The following is a 20651-nucleotide window of genomic DNA, read 5'->3' as shown; positions in this document are numbered from 1 at the left end:
CTCCAGTTTCCCCCACAGTCCAAAGACAGGCAGGTTAGGTTAACTGGTGACTTTAAATTGACCGTAGATGTGAGTGTGAATGGTTGTCTGTGTCTATATGTCAGCCCTGTGATGACCTGGCGACTTGTCCAGGGTGTACCCTGCCTTTCGCCCGTAGTCAGCTGGGATGGGATCCAGCTTGCCTGCAACCCTGTGAACAGGATAAAGCGGCTAGAGATAATGAGATGAGATCTAATTTTGTTATTTATTTTTAACGCGTATTGTAAAAATGGAAGACTGTATTTAAATTTTTTCCTGTCTTTTTCTTTATGTTGATGTCTGTTTGTCTGTCTTGCTGTCTGTGTTGTTATTGTTACTGTTCTACAGCATCAATTAAAACAAAAGAGAATTTTGAAAAGTTGGCAAGTATGGCTAAGTGTTGGGGGCGGATCTGTATGCACATGAGTTGAAATGGGGGTCAATGAGTAAAAAAAATTTTTTTTTTTGAACTCTTATTGAACTACACCTAGTTACATGATAGGAATACACACACACAAACTCTAATGCATCTTTAAACCACATATATAGAAAGACTTATAGAAAGAACACAGATGTATGGAGATATCTGTTTACCTTCATTTATCCAGGAACGCATTTTGTCGGAAAGCACCTCCCCCGGATAGTGAAAGTGAAAGGAACACTAGTGTCACTTCCTGATTTCCAGCTCCATGATTTTGGAAGGTTGAAGCTTTTCATTCCCCAATCAAAACAGATTAAATTCAGGATTTCAGGGTTAAATTCAGCACGAGCTGATTTGAGAACAGTGTGGACAAAATGAAGGGTAAGCGCGCGCGCACACATTCATGATTTATCAAATTAATCAGTGCCTTTGCACAGACTGTGCGCGGTTTTATTATTATTATTGTTATTACAGAAATGTACGTGTGTTTCATCGTCGTCTTTTTCGGCTCGCGGCTCATAATGGTGTCAGGTAAGAATATTTCGAGCAGAAACCTCTGGGTTAAAAAAAAAAAAGACAACAGAAAAATATCCCTCCTACACGCAAAATAGAGCTGAGCTAAAAATACAAGAATAATTTGGATCTTTTTGGGGGGACTCCCTAAAGTGAAGGACGCGTGAAATGGAATGACGAATGACAGGTAGTAAATTTGAACAATAAATGGTCCCTTGTCATTCAGATTCTTACAAATGGAATAACGATTGAAATCTTTAGTTTTAGACCTCCCTAGGATAAGATAAGTGGGTGCTTGGTGGGATATCAGCTTTACAAATGGAATGACAGGGTTTCTATATGTATTGACTTACTTTGAGCTAATGTTGTCAGTGATATCAAATTAACAAATGGAATGACATACCTTTACCTTATATTATCACTAGCTGTAATTCACTATCATTCCATTTGTATAAGGTGATATCACTGATAACATAACCTAAAAGTATGTCATTCCACCTAAAAACACTGTCATTCCATTTGTAAAAGGGGATATCACTGATAACATTAGCTTAAAGTATGTCATTCCACCTGGAAACGCTGTCATTCCATTTGTAAAAGGTGATATCACTGATAACCTAAAAGTATGTCATTCCACTTATGGCCCTTTTCCACTACCCTTTTTCAGCTCACTTCAGCCCGACACGGCTCGCGTTTCGACTACCAAAGAACAGCACGACTTAGCTCGCTTCAGCCCTGCTTAGCCCCTAAAACTCGCACCGTTTTGGAGTGGGGCTGAAGCGAGCCAAACCGAGCCGAGTGGGGCTAGGGGCGTGAGGAGACACTCCCCTGTGCACTGATTGGTGAGAAGGAGTGTCCTCACATGCCCACACACGCCCCGCGAGCACGCTGGGATCTGTAAACACCGTAAACCCGGAAGAAGAATAATTACGAATTACGAGAATTTCTGAAGCCTTATGCGCCTCGCCTCATCTATACGCTCTTGCCAGTATCTGTTGGCGTTGTCGGTGACAACAAGCCACAGCACCAAGACCAGCAACACTAACGACTCCATGTCCTCCATGTTTATTGTTTACTATTCGGGTTGTGAGACTACCGCTTAAAAGCTCACTGATGTCACTGTTTGCGCCGCTTAACGACATCACGTGACGTCCACCCGCTTTCGCTAACTCCACCCAATGTGTCCACCCACTTCCAGCCAGCACGGTTCAGCGCGGTTGTAGTCGAAATGCAACTTCAATAGCCCCGCTCAGCTCGACTCAGCCCAACTCAGCACGGCACGGCTCAGCCCGACTCAGCCGCGTTTGTAGTGGAAAAGCGGCATTAGAAACAATGTCATTCCATTTCATGAGCTGAAAGCATGTCATTCCACCTACATTTCAATCGTTATTCCATTTATAAGAATCTGAATGACAAGGGACCATTTATTGTTCAAATCACTAGCTGTCATTCGTCATTCCATTTCATGCATCCTTCACTTTAGGGAGTCCCCTTTTTGGGTCCAGTGTGCATTGAACTACTGACATTAGTAGGCTATGGACACTATAGACAAATTCTATTATTATTATTATTATTATTATTATTATGCACAATGCTGAAAATGTTAACTGTTGCATATGGGTCTGTCTCAGAAACTGGGTGCTGTGGGGGTACCCCACTAAATATACTCACAGTCAATAAACTATACGGTTTTGAATGGTGATGTTGGTTTTAATTTGAAATAAAATGATGAAAGAAATAATACAGATAAAACTAAATCTTTGATGTGAATACTCTATTCAGAATTTGGCAAAAATTCTGCAAATTTGTGGAAAAATGGCGGCTTGATCTGGGATATGATAAATGGTTGACTACATCGCATTCCCTTAAAAAGGTTGTAGTCCACTGAAAAGTCTACAGTTATCACTAATTGTATTTTAAGTTGTAACTTTATACACCTAAGGATTGGCGCACTCACAGAATAATCATAACCGTAATAAAACATTATGCAAAATATTTGATCACCGTTGTAACTCCATTTTCCGCAGACCCAAAACCAATACGATCGTGTGTTTTGATCTAAATGGAAAGCCTCAGGGTCGAGGTCACTACCTCACCAAAAGTAGTAACTTAAAATCACTACACCATTATAAAAATTTAGTTATAAATCTGCAATTTTGTTTTTTAAAACGAAAGTTGAAAGTTAGGTATAGAATATGTTCCTTACAGAATATGTTACAATGGTAGCTGGTCTTGTATGAATTTCTGAGCTATAAAATGAGTTGTGGTCTATTTTTTATTGTAGTGTGTTATTTGTGTGCGGGGAAGGACACACATTAACAATTTGCATGTGTAGAATGGAATTTTCCACTCCAACAGAAGTTGATCATGCTTCCATTTGCGGTCTTTCTGTTACGCGAGTGATCTGTTCGGACGTTATCACTGAAAAGGTGAGTTTTGACAGTTTTATTTTGTTTTAGTCTTGCAGTATAAGGCAATAGAATTGTTTCTTTTTCATCTTACTTTCATATTTTGTAGTGTTTGTGTATTTTTGGCCAATATTTTGCAACCATGGTCAGTTTAGATCGAACTTTTGATAGAATCTACGGCCAGTCATTTTGCCCCGCCCCCGCTCCATCCGGTGCGGTACTGATGTCCTGTTGCTCGGGCGCCGCAGCAGAGACCCGTGCAACCTTCAGCCGGTACAGTCGCTGTTCTTTTACCACCACCGAATAAAAAAAAAATTTCCACAGTGGAGGCCAGATAAAGCAAGATACTATTTTTATTCTTATTAAACATGACAAAAGAAACATTGAGTGTTAGGTAAATTAAAAAAAAAACAAAATAGTAAAATTAGAAAATTTATTTTTTGACCATAATGTCCCAAATGAGAGACCAGTTTCTGAGACGGACCCATATACTAATTACCGGTACTAATTCTATAATAACAGTTCAAAAATTACATAACTGATTACAGTTAATAAACATAGTGACTTAAAATGGTATTGGGAATGAAATGCACAAACCACTGGACTATGAAATCACCAGTAGAACAAACAATTGTTAAAGCAAATCACTGGAAGCTCAAACAACCAGTGCATCACCATATCACAATCGGTCGATCAAAACGATAGGAGAACAAACAAATCGTAGGTCAAACTAGTGGAAGTTCAATTCACTAGAAGATCAAACATTAAAAGGTCATTGGTGGGGACTGTTGTGATTTTTCTTTGTTCTAATAATTTATCCACAATTTTTAAGCAGGATTTAATTTTTTTTTCTCTCTCTTAGACTCTATCGCTGTAAACTGTACTGAGACTGTAATAATTGGGAAATACGGTTCCTCTGTGGTTCTTCCATGTTGGCTCTCCCCTGAGATTGATGCAGAGACTTTGGAGATTCGTTGGTACCGCCCAGGTCAGTTCACAACTCCATTATTGTTTTACCAGAACCGTAAAGTCAATACAGACTATCAGGAGATGTACAGGAATCGGAGCTCGTTGACCCTGAGAAACCCTCAGTCTGCTGGACTGAAACAGGGAGATGTCTCCTTGAGATTGGACAACCTTGGCTTCTCAGATATTGGGATTTTTCACTGCTATGTGAGTGGAGACAAATCATATGATGACAACACTGTGGAACTCAGTTTAACTGGTGAGTAGATGTTTGATGAGGTTTGATTGATGGCTAGATGGAAGCTTGATGTTTCTCCACTCATCTGAGAATCCCCTCTTTCTAACCCTTCCACTCCAATCCATCTTATTCTCTCTGTCTCTTCCTTGTTCCCCATCTCAGCTCTAGGCTCTCTGCCTCTCCTTTCTCTGGAGCACCATCAAGATTCTGTGAACCTCAGCTGTTCTTCCTGTGGCTGGTTTCCTCGACCGAGTCTCTTGTGGAAATCTACCAAAGAAAAAGGAGATACTCTTTCTGATCCTAGACCCCCCATTTACAGTGAACAAGGAAATGGCCTGTATTGCATTTACAGCTGGATCATCCTGTCATCTTCTGTCTCTAACTCAATAACCTGTTCTGTGACTCTGTCAGAAGATGAGAAAAGAAATGTGAGCCTGGATTTAGGGGCCCGCCTATCAGGTTTGCTATGAAAACATTGTACATATATAGTACTGTAGGTGCAATTTGTAGGTGTACAGTTACTGACTTTATACTACAGCACTGTTGAAATCTTAATTCTGATTGGTCAGAAGGTATTAATTAATTTTATACATACATGTTTTATATTAATGTGCCAGTTCTACAGTGTAATATTTTATAGTTTATTTCACAACAGGTCATGCACATGGACTTCACACGCCACATAATCTAAGACTAATAATAAACAGGTTAAAAATCATCTTATTTCACAAAGAAAATGTATAAATGTTAATGCCATGAAATTAAAAGATGTAAGGAGGCTTTTGCGTAACATGTAGAAGGAGTCTCCAGTGTCATTGATTTGTAATAGTCAGTTTTCTGCCATGGGGAAGTTTTCATGAAAGAGGGGCTGATGATGGAATGACTGTTTATCGCTGCTATAATGTAAACGATAGGCACAACTAACATTTGTGGTGTTCTACAGCATTAAATGTAACTAAATAAAGGTAACATTAATTAACTTTTAACATTAAGTAACATTTAATTTACTTTAATTGTAAACACAGTATTTATCACAATGTCAGTCTAATCACTTAAATTCTTCTCCCTCTTTCAGTTAACAGTAGTGGAGTGTGGAAGATTCTTTTCATTCTGGTGTTTTGTGTACTGGTACTGATCAGCATTGGCTTCATTCTCTACACAAAATATAAATCAGGTTCATTTTCTGTTATTTATATACAGTTATATATGTATACATTTAAAGATCATAGGCAACAGTTTTCAATTTATGCACATTTGAAACTTTATATGTAAAAAACCCTCTGTAATTTTCTTCTGGTCCCAAGAAGTATTGTTAATAAGTAATAATTAAAATAAGTTAGCACGGATCGCGGCAAATTTCTGTTCAGCAATTTTCGTGACCACTTGGCGTGTGACGTCATTCAAGACAAACAAACCGCTTGAATTGAGTCCACTTCCGTTTACTTGCATTATCGTTTGGCTTGAGTGCAGACGTGCATTCGGGAATTTCCAAAGAAAAACCATGCCTTATTGTTGTGCAGTGAACTGTAACAACGGGACCGGCTCAGAAAGCAGTTTTTATCTTTTTCCGAGAGAGGAGAAGAGGCAGAGAGAGTGGATTGGCTTTTTCTGGAAGAGGAGAAGAGGCAGAGTGAGTGGGTTGGCTTTTTCCGAAAGAGAAGAGGCGGAGCAAGTGGATTGGCTTTTTCCGAAAGAGGAGAAGAGGCGGAGCGAGCGGGTTGGCTTTTTCCGGAAGAGGAGATGAGGCGGAGAGAGTGGATTGTGCGCGTGAAACAAAATCAAGCAGTCAAAGAAGAAACGGACCAGCAACGCTCAAGCAAAAAGGAGAAGATTGCAGGTAAACATTTTTACTTTTGCTTGCAATTGACAAGTCAAGAATCCTGGGAGATCCTGTACAATCATTGTGGAAATGATACTGTAGAACTTTGCGTGGGTGGGTGGAGCACAGAAGTACGGCAGGCCAGAACTGAGTTTTCCAAAAACTCTTTATTGCAACACTTTTCAGCGTTTCACTCTCCCAGACACTCGGACACACGCGTGCACACACATCAGCTGTCTGGTTGGGGAGAGAGCTCACTTCCTCTGCTCTCTCTCTCCTTATATAGGGTGTGGTCGCTGGGAAGACACGCAAACAGGTTAATTGACATCAGGTGTAGTGATTCTGCCACTTACCTTCCCTGACTCTGCCCTCCAGTTACAGACCAACGCTTGACCACGCCCCCGCTGCCACATACCCCCACCGCCCGACTCAGGCCGGGCAGCCGTCTGGCCTGCAGCCGACTCCCCCCTTGACAGGAGAGGAAGTCTGCCACAACTATCTGCGCCCCCGGCCTGTTGATCACCTTGAAGTTAAAGGAAAAGGCAACTTTTGTACAAAATCACCACAAATGGATAGATAAATATATAAAGTAATCGATCATGGAATTTATAGAGAAAGAACAGACCGCATAACAGTATCTTTTAACTTTTAATAATATGGGCTTGCGCTGAGCTCAGCGAAGATACGTTCCGCCATATTGATCTACTGCGTGACGTCATGCGGCCCACCACTGAAAAGAACTCTTCAGTGCTTCATGGTAATAAGGTAAAAAACCAGTACAATCGCTTCTTCAAAGTTTCACCAAATGGTTTTATTTATGCAACTTGAAGCTCATAATACTGTATAACTTTGGTTGAGTAAAAACACGGAGCAAAAACTTGGCTGAATCCTGAATGACTCCTATTTGGATTTGTCCTACCAAGCCTACTGCGCATGTGTGAAGCGGCTCGGCTCGGTTTTCCCTTTCGGGCGCTCTCGTTTTCTGTTAGAATTTGGTAAAGAAAAAAAAAAATTATTTACCAGCTTACCGGGTCCATGAACATAAATCTGACAGCTGACAAGGTCGGGATATAAACGAATCGAATACAAGCCACCCGCCGGGACTCCTAATCACAGTGATCTGCTTGTAAACACTGTTTTCATGGGCCCAGTGACATCACAGATCAGAGGGAGGCGCATTAACGAAAGATTCTGATTGGTTTATAGTTGCCCACAATCTCAAAATGGCTGACTCCTCCAACTTTGACTCCTCTGTGTCAATTCATGATTTCAAAGTTAAAAATATTTTTTCATGTTCGATATATAATGGAAATAATTAACGGAATTGATTACGTATATGTTTTTCTCCTATTACACACCTGGTTTTGTACAAAAGTTGCCTTTTCCTTTAAAGGGCTGGAGTGCCAGATACCAACGGGTGATCTGCGCGTTGGCATCCTTCATGCGGTGGAGCCACTGGAGGGGCGCGTGGTCCGAACAGAGGGTGAAAGGGCATCCCAGCAGGTAGTAGCAGAGGGCGAGGACCACCCACTTGATGGCTAGGCACTCCTTCTCGATTGTGCTGTAGCGCCCCTCACGCACTGACAGCTTCCTGCTGATATACAGCACGGGGCGATCCTCCCCCTCCACCTCCTGGGACAAAACAGCCCCCAGCCCTCTGTCCGATGTGTCCGTCTGCAACATAAAAGGGAGAGAAAAGTCAGGGGAGTGCAACAGTGACCCCACACACAGTGCAGCCTTCACCTCAGAGAAAGCCCGCTGGCATTGCTCCGTCCACTGGACCGGATCTGGTGCCCCCTTTTTAGTGAAATCAGTCAGCGGGCTGGTGACGTCTGAATAATTAGGTATAAACCTACGATAGTAGCCATCCAGCCCCAGGAACTGTCTCACCCCCTTTTTGGTCTTGGGCCTCGGGCAGGCTGCAATCGCTGCTGTCTTATTAATTTGGGGACGCACCTGCCCATTGCCCAAGTGGAAGCCCAGACACCATACTTCCACCCGCCCAATCACACACTTCTTCGGGTTGGCCGTGAGACCCGCTCGCTTCAGCGACCCAAGGACGGCCCTCAGGTGTTGCAGCTGCCGCGGCCAGTCATTATTATAGATTATTATGTCATCTAAGTAGGCGGCCACGTAGGTGGCGTGGGGGCGGAGGACCCTGTCCATAAGCCGCTGGAACATAGCGGGTGCCCCAAACAGCCCAAAAGGAAGTGTGACAAATTGGTGTAAGCCAAACGGTGTGGAAAAGGCTGTTTTTTCTCGGGATATGGAGTCAAGGGGATCTGTCAATAACCCTTTGTCAAATCCAATGTCGAATAAAAGTGAGCCGTGCCTAATCGACCCAGCAATTCGTCAATGTGAGGCATTGGGTACGCGTCAAATTTAGACACCACGTTGACTTTTCTATAGTCCACACAGAACCGGACCGACCCGTTGGCCTTGGGAACTAAGACCACCGGGCTGCTCCAGTCACTGTGGGACTCCTCGACGATGCCCATTTCGAGCATGGCCTCGAGTTCTTCCCGAACCACCTTTTTCTTGTGTTCGGGTAGCCTGTAAGGGCGGCTGCACACGACCACCCCCGGGGGCGTCTCAATGTGGTGTTCTATGAGGCGGGTGTGGCCTCATAGCTGCAGGGGACCGGAGAGGTAAGCGATGTCAATGTTCCTTTTTGAACCTCCAGCCCCAGCTACGCCTTCTCCGGAACCACCGACGCCATGGGGACCTCCTCTTTCCAGAGTTTAAGCAGACTGGGGTGGTAAATCTGTAGTGCCCCACCCCTGTCCGTTCACCTCACCTCATAGTCAACGTCCCCGACTCGCCATGTGACCTCAAAGGGTCCTTGCCACTTGGCGATCAATTTGGAGCTCGACGTGGGCAACAGTACGAGTACTTTATCTCCCGGTGCGAACTCCCTAAGGCGCGTACCCCTGTCGTACAGGCGGATTTGCCATTCTTGGGCCTGCTGCAAATTTTCCTGGGTTAGGTGTGTGAGTGTGTGGAGTTTTGCGCGCAGGTCAGTAACGTATTGAATTTCGTTTTTGCTTGGTGAAGGTCCCTCCTCCCAATTTTCCCGCAGTACATCTAGGATGCTGCGCGGCTTACGCCCATATAATAATTCGAATGGGGAGAACCCCGTGGAGGCTTGTGGGACCTCTCGCACTGCGAATAACGGGTTCGAGCCATTTATCCCAATTGTGTGTGTCCTCACTTACGAATTTTTTAATTATCTTCTTGAGTGTGCAGTTGAACCCTTCGACTAAACCGTCCGTTTGTGGGTGATAAACACTGGTGCGGATTGGCTTAATTCCCAGTAACCCATACAGTTCGCACAGTGTGCGTGATATAAACGAAGTGCCTTGATCAGTCAGAATCTCTTTGGGGATTCCGACTCGGGAGATGACACAGAAGAGTGCTTCTGCAATCCTGCATGCCTGAGATATTGCGAAGAGGCACTGCTTCCGGGTATTGCGTTGCATAGTCCACCAGGACTAAAATAAAGCGATACCCTCGTGTTGACCGATCTAATGGCCAGACGAGATCCATCCCAATTCTTTCGAATGGGGTCTCGATTAATGGTAGAGGGCGCAAAGGCGCTTTTGGAATGGCCACTGGATTTACTAACTGGCATTTGCGGCATGCCGTACACCACCTACGGACATCGCCGTGAATCCCTGGCCAATAGAACCGGACCATTATTCGGGCTAGTGTCTTATCCTGCCCCAAGTGTCCAGCCATGGGATTAAAGTGAGCCGCCTGGAATACCAATTCCCGACGGCTCTTTGGAATCAAAATTTGTGAGACCGTCTCCTTAGTCTGAGTGTCCTGCGTCACTCGGTATAATCTATCTCTCATAATGGAGAAATAGGGGAAGGACGGGGTGGCGTTTGGCTGGAGCGTTTGACCATCGATTACTCTCACTTAGTCAAACGCGTGCGGCAGAGTCTCGTCTCGCGACTGCTCCAACGGGAAATCCGCGAGGGATTCCCCGAGAGAGGGAGGAGGAGCCTGCTGCTCCTCACTCTGATGCGGAGATGACGTAGATGTGACAGCTGCTCCTGCCAAGGCCACTCCGGGCCCTCCCCCTGCTGAACTACGGCAGGACCCACTCTTCACTAATGCCTCATTAACTCCTGAAATCCTGGCCAATCAGTCCTCAAAATTATTCTTAAGTCAAGCTGTGGTTAAGTTGAGTATGTGTCTATGTCTGCATGTGTACATACGTGTATGTATCTTGTTTGGGAGACCAAAAAGTGAGTGTGTCTTCTGCATGACGTCACATGCGGTGACGTAGGTTCAGGTTTGCCAGGAAGGAAATGAGTTTAAATGGTGGCGCACCAAATGCTAGTATTTGTGAATGAACGTGAGTCTGAGTAGTGTGTTAAGAACGTCTGAGAAAGTTGGAGAGGCAGCCGGTAAGAGAGAGTTTTCTCGTCTTTTATTTGCTTTGAAATCCTGGTGATTTGTGCCGTTGTGGTTTTGTTTATGCTACGTGTGAATTGTTTGTATGATGTGTTAAGCGATAGTAGTAAGCCATAGCGGCGATTGTTTGTTGTTAACCGGGAAGTTGTGAATGATTGAATGCAAATGAGTGATGTGAGGGTTAAGGCATTATGGAAGGAGGTGATGAATTGCAGTAATTTGGCGTTATTTAGTGTTGCATGTTTGTATAGTATGGTGTGATGTTTTTCTTTGTGTATTGTGTGGTAGATTTTCGGTATGATTTAGAATGCATGTTTTCTGTTATTTTGTATGGCAATTTGTGTACAAGTTCGTTACAAGATCAAATTACTTGCACATTTGTACATTTGGAATATGTGATTGCCTATTACATTTGCCCTGCATGTTTGCACATTTGAATAATTATTCATAATATTTTTTTGCGTATTTACACATCTTAAAATTACTTACTACTTTGGCCTGTGTATTTAAATATTTGATAAGATTGTTAATTATTTTTGTATTTTCTCTGTTCTGTTTTATTTGAAAGGTTTTTTTACCTGCTGAATATTTCACAAAGTACCATTGGTACTGCAACAGGGTGCCCTTTTGGAAAATAAAGAAAGGAAAAGGAGAAAGAAAAGGAAAACTGTTGTTGCGTGGAATTTATTCTGAATGGAATCCAGTTACCCAAATCTCCAGCAAATATCAGAGTCCATTTCAAGTTGGGGAAATAGCAAGTAAACTTAAACAACTTGACAATTATCGAGTGGGTAAGGCGAGGATTAACCGCCGCCTTTACACTAAATTTCTCCCCTTGAAATAGAATGTGGACCGACACTAAAGGGTAGTTGTGAACATCCCCGTGCACACACAACACCTTCACCAATTGTGCTCCCCCCAAGCACCAGGCTTTGGTGGATTGAGGTCTGATTACAGCCAGAGTCCACCAAAGCCTGATACGTATCCCCTTGGACGCTCACCGGTATGTGATACGCTCCGGCCCGATCGAGGGCGGTTCCTGGCGCGTCGGGGAGCTGGACCACCGCGCCCACCTCCATTACCGAGCACTGATGCTGGAGGTGCCCCGGCTCCCCGCAGCGCCAGCAAACCAGCCTGGGCTTTCTCTCTGCACTGGCGCTCTGGGGCTCACTCACCTGAGGGGGGAGAGAGACAGACACATAAGTGGGAAATGGGAGGGCACCATGGGTGCGGCGGGCCGGCTGGGGTGGCGGCGGGCCGGTTGGGGTGGAGCCGGTCCCCGCCTCCACGGTGGGGGAACGGGGCAAGGATGAGACACAGAAGGGGGGGGGGGGAGAGAGGAGAAGAGGAGATCTGCGATCCTGCCGTGGGAACAGCCGCCAAATGATCCTCCGCCAACTCAATGGCCTGATCCAGCGACGCCGTGCGATGGCACTGGACCCACTCTGCTGTTCCTTCGGGAAGCCAGACGATGAACTGTTCCAGTGCTACCAGATCGATGATTGATTCCCTCGGCGTCGCGGTTGTCAGCCCTCAGCCACCGCCGGCAGGCGTCCCGAAGTTGCTGGCCAAACGCAAACAGCCGGCTGACCTTCTCTAGGCGTAGAGCACGAAAGCGCTGGCATTGTTGTTCGGGGGTGCGCCCCACACGCTGGAGGATGGCCCGGCGCAGGTCTGCGTAGACCAGCCGGCTGTCGGCGGGGAGCTGTAGCGCGGCCAGCTGCGCCTCGCCCGTTGGCAGGGGGCAGAGGCGTGCCGTACGTTGTTCCACCGGCCAGCCCCAGGCCTCTGCTGCCTGTTCGAATAGTGCGAGGAAGGCCTCGGGGTCGTCGTGCGGGCCCATCTTCGTTAGGGTGAGGTGGGGTGGGCCCGTGGAGGTGGTGGACCCCACCAACGCAAGGAGGTGCCGCCCACCAACGCGAGGAGGTGCCGGAACGCCTGACGATCTTCCTGTTGCGCCAGCACCAGGGCCTTGAATTGCTGTTCTTGCTCCTTTTGGAGGGTGACCAGCGCCTGGTGCTGGCTCTGTTGGGCCGTGGCGAGGGCGTGGATCAGGTCTGCGAGGGGGGAGGACTCCATGGGGCTGTTCTCCTCTGTGCTCCTTTCCGGGTTTCGGCACCACTGTAGAACTTTGTGCAGGTGGGTGGAGCACAGAAGTATGGCAAGCCAGAACTGAGTTTTCCAAAAACTCTTTATTGCAACACTTCTCAGCATTTCACTCTCCCAGACACTCAGACACACACATCAGCCATCTGGTTGGGGAGAGAGTTCACTTCCTCTGCTCTCTCTCCTTATATAGGGTGTGGTCACTGGGAAGACACACAAACACCGGTTAATTGACATCAGGTGTAGTGATTCTGCCACTTACCTTCCCTGACTCCGCCCTCTGGTCACAGACCGACGCTTGACCACGCCCCCGCTGCCACAGATACAAAGGGATATTTCCTCGCTTAGAGTAGGCTATAAATAGTATAATGCTGCGGATGGCAGGCTAATGTGGCCTACCGGCACACTGTCAAGTAATTGTTACCTGTATCCACTAAGGAGGGCGGTTTAATTATTCTTCAAAAGGGCTCTTATTTAGTATTACGATGAAATTAAGAATTTATCATAATTACCAGGATAAATCGTTTGGGTGCGAGTCTTGTTGAGGTCCGGCGTCACTGCGATCAGAGTTGGCCGAGTCGCTGTCCGATTCCGAGGCCGCACGGTCAAACCAGTGAGCCACATTTACCGATTGCTTTGCAACGGCCATAGGTTCATACAGTACATATATGGTTTCCCCTCTCGATATTCAACTTGGAAACTTCCTGCTTCAAAATCACTATCGCTTTCAGACATTTTACACAACCTCTCACAACCAAAGTCCGTACACGTGTGCTCGGTTCACAGGTAAACACAGAACTGCTCCCGGTCTGTTTGGCTTGACTGACGTCACGACAACTGTCCCCTGGCGGTGAAAGTGTGCATAAGTGAGATGTAAACAAACTTTCGGAACTTGGGCAAAACAGTATATTTTAACTGTTTTATTCAATTTTAGGGTGCAAATTAGACACCAGGAAGATTGAATTTGCTTTTTGGGTCGTTCTTCTAGTCAATAAAGTTGATATTCTACGTTTCACCTCCGACCATTGCCTATGACCTTTAATGCTGTCATGATTTTATTCTCTTTTTCATATCTGTGTATCTTTGTTGCAGCATACATGAGAGTTCCTAAAGGTAAAGCTTTACCTCATTGGACTTTTCCTCAGTTTATCCCCTGGTTTTTATTTACCTATTGTGTAAAATTCTAATGTGCTGCACACTTTCAGATGAACAACCAAAAGGTATGTGCATTCTTTATGACTAAAACCCCATTACTGTCCCCATTATATGATGTATTTGTGGTAGTTATATCCTCCTGAGAACCAACCCATCGACTTGTGTCCTCTGTAGTTGACATTTGTTGTACATGCACACCCTCTTACTCTTTCAAGCTATTCACTTGAATCCTGGTGTCTTGTAAAAAGTACATCCTGGGCTTTCTAATGATATATCATGTGACTAGGAGGGTTGCTGGGAAATTCCTAGTAAGGAAATCACAACAAAAGATAAATTGAGAGACACATATTTTTTCTTGGTTCTCAGGAGGATATATTCCAATTTACTGTGTTTGTGCAATTTATTCATTTATTTTCGGTTTGCTTTAAAGCAAACATGGTAGACTTGAGAAAAGGTATGATTGTTTTTTCCAGTACAAAGGAATGGTGCAATGGTGTGTGTTTCTCAAATACTCTCTAGATTTTTTGTGTACTTTGCTGAACTGTATGTACAGTAAGGATTAAAACATGTTTTCATAGTAAAATAATCAAAGATGGGGTGGTGTGATGTGGCCTAACAAGAATAGCTGAGGATGATGAGGAAGATATGGGTGATGAGGCTGATAATGCAAGATGAGGAGATGAGGACACTGAGGATGAGGAAGATAAGGATAATGATGTTTATGATGCTAAAGAAGACAAGGATAGGAATTGGAAGGTTGATGATGGTAAGGTGAAGGTAAAAATGATGAGGATAATGAGGGTGAATTTGATGAGGACAACGAGGCTGTGGATGAAAGTGATGATGAGGATAAGGATGATGAGTATCACGTGAACCACAGGAGAGAGATGGATGTAATTGCAGGAAGAGTTTATTAAAAGCAAGTTCTACTAGGCAATCAAATTTTTATTCAACATTTCATTTTTAGATCAGTCTGCGACGAACATGGAGGACTTGAAGAACGATGCAGGTATGTATCCTTCTTGAAAATATAATCATATATACACAATGTTTATGAGGCTCATGAGGATAAGGACAATGATGAAGATGATTAGGCTTATGAGAATGAGGAATATGATGAGAAGTATGGTAAGGTTAAGGAGTGTGATGAAGAGGCTGAGGATGATTAACATGATAATAGACCAGAGAATGAGGAGGATAATGAGGATAATGATCCTCAGGTAGTTGAGGATGATGATGATGATGATGATGCAAACTAGGTTCATGGTGTGGCTATGGAGAATGACAAGGATGAAGATAAGGAGGATAAGGCTGATAAGAATGAGGAGGATTATGAAGATGAGGACACTGAGGATGAGGAAGATAAGGATAATGATGTTTATGATGCTAAAGAAGACAAGGATAAGAATTGGAAGGTTGATGATGGTAAGGTGAAGGTAAAAATGATGAGGATAATGAGGGTGAATTTGATGAGGACAACGAGGCTGTGGATGAAAGTGATGATGAGGATAAGGATGATGAGTATCACGTGAACCACAGGAGAGAGACGGATGTAATTGCAGGAAGAGTTTATTAAAAGCAAGCTCTACTAGGCAATCAAATTTTTATTCAACATTTCATTTTTAGATCAGTCTGCGACGAACATGGAGGACTTGAAGAACGATGCAGGTATGTATCCTTCTTGAAAATATAATCATATATACACAAAACCCTGATTCCAAAAAAAGGTGGAACACTGTGTTAAATATAAATAACAGAATGCAATGATTTGCAAATCCTTTTCAACTTCTCATCATTTGAATACAATACAAAGACAAGATATTTAAGGTTCAAAATGATAAACTTTACTGATTTTGTAAATATACTCTTATTCTGAATTTGGTGCCTGCAATACAGGGGCATGTTTTTAGCACTGTTACATCATCTTTCCTTTTAACAACAGTCAGTAAGTGTTTGGGAACTGAGGACACTATTGTTGAACTTTTGAAAGTGAAATTCTTTCCCATTCTTGCTTGATATACAACTTCAGTTGCTCAACAGTCTGGGGTCTATGTTGTTATATTTTGCACTTCATAATGTGCCACGGGGCGGCACGGTGGTGTAGTGGTTAGCGCTGTCGCCTCACAGCAAGAAGGTCCTGGGTTCGAGCCCCGGGGCCGGCGAGGGCCTTTCTGTGTGGAGTTTGCATGTTCTCCCCGTGTCCGCGTGGGTTTCCTCCGGGTGCTCCGGTTTCCCCCACAGTCCAAAGACATGCAGGTTAGGTTAACTGGTGACTCTAAATTGACCGTAGGTGTGAGTGTGAATGGTTGTCTGTGTCTATGTGTCAGCCCTGTGATGACCTGGCGACTTGTCCAGGGTGTACCCCGCCTTTCTCCCGTAGTCAGCTGGGATAGGCTCCAGCTTGCCTGCGACCCTGTAGAAGGATAAAGCGGCTAGAGATAATGAGATGAGATGAGATAATGTGCCACGCATTTTCAATGGGAGGCAGACAGGCCAGTTTAGCACCTGCATTCTTCCACCATGAAACCACGCTGTTGCAACACATGTGGAATGTGGCTTGGCATTGTCTTGCTGGAATAAGCAAGGACGTCCCTGAAAAAGACTTTGTCTGAATGGCAGCATATATCGCTCTAAATCCTGTATGTACCTTTCAGCATTAATGGTGACTTCACAGATGTGCAAGTTACCCATGCCATGGACACTAACACACCCCCAGACCATCACTAATGCTAGCTTTTGAACTTCTGGATGGTCCTTCTCCTTTTTAGCCTGGAAGACAATTTCCATGATTTCCAAAAATAATTTGAAATGTGGACTCTTCAGACCATAGCACAAATTTCACTCCATCTCAGATGAGCTCAGGCCTATAGAATTTGGAGGCATTTCTAGATGTTGTTGATATATTGCTTTTTCCTTGCATTTGTAGATGCAGAAACAAACTGTTTACCAACAATGATTTTCCAAAGTGTTCCCAAGCCCCTGTAGTAATATCCTTCATACAGTCATGTCAGTTTTAATGCACTGCTGCCTGAGGGATCAAAGGTCACAGGTGTTCAGTGTTGGATTTTGACCCTGCCCCTTATGTGCAGAGATTCTCTGGATTTTCTGAGTCTTTTTTTGATATTATGGATTGTTGATGGTGAAATCCCTAAATTCCTTGAAATTGTATGTTGAGAAATGTTCTTAAACTGTTGGACTATTTGCCCATGCAGTTTTTCACAAAATGGTGAACCTCGCCTTTTCTTTGCTTGTAAATGACTAGGCCTTTTCAACTACCACTGATCATGTTTATCTTTAGGTGCACTTTAAGTATTCCACAGCTTTCCCAGTTTTTTGTTGACACTGCCCCAACTTTTCTGGAACATGTTGCAGGCATCAAAGTGTTTTTATTTACAAAAAACAATAAAGGTTATCAGTTTGAACATTAAATATCTTGTCTTTATGTTGTATTGAATTGAATATAGGTTGAAAAGGATTTTCAAATCCATCCATCCATCCATTATCTGTAGCCGCTTATCCTATCCAACAGAGTCGCAGGCAAGCTGGAGCCTATCCCAGCTAACTATGGGCGAGAGGCAAGATGCACTCTAGACAAGTCACCAGGTTATCGCAGGGCTGACACATATGCCGCTTTTCCACTACAAACGCGGCTGAGTCGGGCTGAGCCGTGCTGAGTTGGGCTGAGTCGAGCTGAGCGGGGCTGTTGGAGTTGCATTTCGACTACAACCGCGCTGAACCGTGCTGGCTGGAAGTGGGTGGACACATTGGGTGGAGTTAGCGAAAGTGGGTGTACGTCACATGATGTCGTTAAGCAGCGCAAACAGTGACATCAGTGATCTTTTAAGCGGTAGTCTCACGACCCGAATAGTAAACAATAAACATGGAGGACATGGAGTCGTTAGTGTTGCTGGTCTTGGTTCTGTGGCTTTTTGTCACCGACAACGCCAACAGATACTGGCAAGAGCGTATAGATGAGGCGAGGCGCATAAGGCTTCATAATTCTCGTAATTCGTAATTATTCTTCTTCCGGGTTTACGGCGTTTACAGATCCCAGCGTGCTCGCGGGGCGTGTGTGGGCATGTGAGGACACTCCTCCTCACCAATCAGTGCACAGGGGAGTGTCTGCTCACGCCCCCAGCCTCACTCGGCACGGTTTGGGTCGCTTCAGCTCCACTCCAAAACCGTGCGAGTTTTAGGGGCTAAGCAGGGCTGAAGCGAGCCGAGTCGTGCTGTTTTTTGGTAGTCGAAACGCGAGCCGTGTCGGGCTGAAGTAAGCTGAAGCGAGCTGAAGTGAGCTGAAAAAGGGTAGTGGAAAAGGGCCATTAGACCCAGACAACCATTCACACTCGCACCTACAGTCAATTTAGAGCCACCAGTTAACCTAACCTGCATGTCTTTGGACTGCGGGGGAAACCCACACAGACACAGGGAGAACATGCAAACTCCACACAGAAAGGCCCTCGTCACCCGCTGGGCTTGAACCCAGGACCTTCTTGCTGTGAGGTGACAGTGCTAACCACTACACCACTGTGCTGCCCAGATTTGCAAATCATTGTATTCTATTTATGTTATATGCAACATCCCAACTTTTTTGGAATTGGGGTTGTGTATATATATACACACACACACAGGGGGGAGCAATACCGGGCTTTCAGTGATTTCTTTGAACTGTCCTTTTTCTGTGGCAGAATGATTGTACAATATACATATTTATTTAAAATAAAAGCAAGAATTTGGTGCACACATTTTAACGTTATTGGGAGGTGTAGCCACTTTGTGTAAATTGATGTGTATAATTATACACTATGTATACAACCCCAAATGAGAAAAAAATTGGGACAGTAGTGAAAATGCAAATTAAAAAAAAAGAAAGCAGTGATTTCTTAATTTACTTTGACTTATATATCATTGCAGACAGAATGAACCCAAGATATGTGATGTTGTGTTGGTCAACTTTGTCATTTGTCCATATACATCCATTCCTGTGTTTCAGGCCTGTAACACATGCCAAAAATGTTGGGACAGGGGCAATTTAGGCATCAAAATTGAAATTTAGAATCAAAATTGAAATAAGTGTTTTGGAAAAAAAACCCAATAAAATTCATGCAGTAAAACCTCACGTAATGTGCTGTTGTGTTGTATTTTGAGTGGAATACAGGTCAAAGATTATTTACAAATCATTGTTTTCAGTTTTAATTTCAATTTCAACACACCGTCCCAACTTTTTCCGATTTGGGGTTGTAATTTTGATTCTGTGTTGATTACAGAAAACCCAAAATAAATTTAATCTTGTGCATCAAATTCTTGCTTTCTTTTCCATGAAAGATGGATGTTGTATAATCATTCTCCCACAGAAAAAGAACAGTTCTAAGAAATCACTGGAAGTCCAATATTGCCATGACATTCATGTCTGTATATACAGTAACTTGTGACTGCATCTGTATGTTGTAGAATTTAAATAGTTTCATTTAAAGAAATTCTCAGAGTCACCCTCAGCACCCTCATATCCCACTTCCTTGTCTATACCATTTTATTCATGATACTGTAAGCATTTTTGAAAATGCCAAAGTGTGACTGTTTTAAATTAATTAATTTCTCACTTTACAGTGGTCATCATGTTAGATAAGGACAACTGTAAGAAAGACGACCTGATATTTAACATGGAAGGTGATCTTGTGAGAGATCGAGATGAAGCTTCTAACAAGTATAAAGGACATGGTTTTCCTTATAACTTATGTGTACATGGAAAAGAAACATTCTCTTCTGGTCGGGCATATTGGGAAGTTGGATTAAAAAAAGAAAATGTTGAACCCAAAAAGTCATGGCTGATTGGAGTCGCCAAAACTTCATCTATCATTCGTGACAAAATGAGTGATTTTGATTTTACGCCTTCAAATGGTTTTTGGTTTTTGCGCTCAGACCCAGAAAATGGCCTCCATGTTAACACTGAACCAGAACTCTCACTTCTGGTAGACACTGCACCAGAACGTGTTGGAGTTTTGTTAGATTATGACAACAGCAAGCTTTCATTTTACATTGGTACAGACAAAGTGCATCTCTTGACAATGAAAATCAATTTCAAAGATGCTGTTGTGCCTCTGTTTAATCCAGGAATAGGTGATAAGTCTCCACTTCAAATAATTAAACCACAGGTCAAAAATGAGCCTTGAGAGACAGCTCGTGTTCAAGCCAAATATGCAAATCAGAACGTACAAATTGAACGTAATACAAATACAAGAATTTTGTTTGTAAGAAGTTTGGAAAAATGTTTTTATCCTACAAGGGTTCCTGAGTTTATGTAAATGTGTGTGTACACAGTGGTGCTTGAAAATTTGTGAACCCTTTAGAATTTTCTATATTTCTGCATAAATAGGACCTAAAACATCATCAGATTTTCACATAAGTCCTAAAAGTAAATAAAGAGAACCCAGTTAAACAAATGAGACAAAAATATTATACTTGGTCATTTATTTATTGAGGAAAATAATCCAATATTACATATCTGTGAATGGCAAAAGTATGTGAACCTTTGCTTTCAGTACCTGGTGTGACCCTCTTGTGCAGCAATAACTGCAGCTAAACGTT

At 43.6% G+C, this 20651-nt stretch overlaps 2 protein-coding genes across 5 annotated transcripts in view; one reads left to right on the top strand and one right to left on the bottom strand.

Annotated features, from left to right (window-relative positions):
- Positions 1-704: 704 nt before the first annotated feature.
- Positions 705-20403, top strand: LOC132883448 (butyrophilin subfamily 1 member A1-like). Of its 3 annotated transcripts, XM_060917106.1 has the most exons (11): positions 705-820; positions 914-970; positions 3237-3381; positions 4381-4585; positions 4727-5023; positions 5640-5738; positions 14004-14024; positions 14117-14131; positions 15034-15075; positions 15693-15734; positions 19674-20403. In XM_060917106.1, the coding sequence occupies exons 3-11, from the start codon at positions 3280-3282 to the stop codon at positions 20234-20236; spliced, it is 1386 nt and encodes a 461-aa protein (XP_060773089.1). In that variant the 5' UTR covers positions 705-820; positions 914-970; positions 3237-3279; the 3' UTR covers positions 20237-20403. The 3 variants fall into 3 exon arrangements, with proteins under 3 accessions (XP_060773089.1, XP_060773087.1, XP_060773088.1); XM_060917104.1 differs by lacking the exon at positions 3237-3381 and having other exon boundaries at positions 4223-4585; XM_060917105.1 differs by lacking the exons at positions 3237-3381; positions 14117-14131 and having other exon boundaries at positions 4223-4585.
- LOC132883447 (uncharacterized) overlaps positions 3696-20651 on the bottom strand; it is a 39445-nt gene continuing 22489 nt past the window's right edge. The window contains exons 9-10 of one of the 2 annotated variants that reach the window (XR_009654327.1): positions 7742-8057; positions 3696-6906 (exon numbers count right to left, since the gene is read on the bottom strand). Coding sequence is in view for 1 of the 2 variants with exons in the window: in XM_060917102.1 (XP_060773085.1) it covers positions 7957-8057 (101 nt within the window). In the remaining variant the exon portion in view is untranslated. Of the gene's footprint in view, positions 8058-20651 lie in introns of both variants that reach the window. The other variant, XM_060917102.1, reaches the window with a different exon arrangement.

The sequence above is a fragment of the Neoarius graeffei genome, chromosome 3, assembly GCF_027579695.1.
Source record: "Neoarius graeffei isolate fNeoGra1 chromosome 3, fNeoGra1.pri, whole genome shotgun sequence".
In the NCBI taxonomy this organism is placed as follows: Eukaryota; Metazoa; Chordata; class Actinopteri; order Siluriformes; family Ariidae; genus Neoarius; species Neoarius graeffei.
This window is presented reverse-complemented; position numbering and strand designations above follow the sequence as displayed.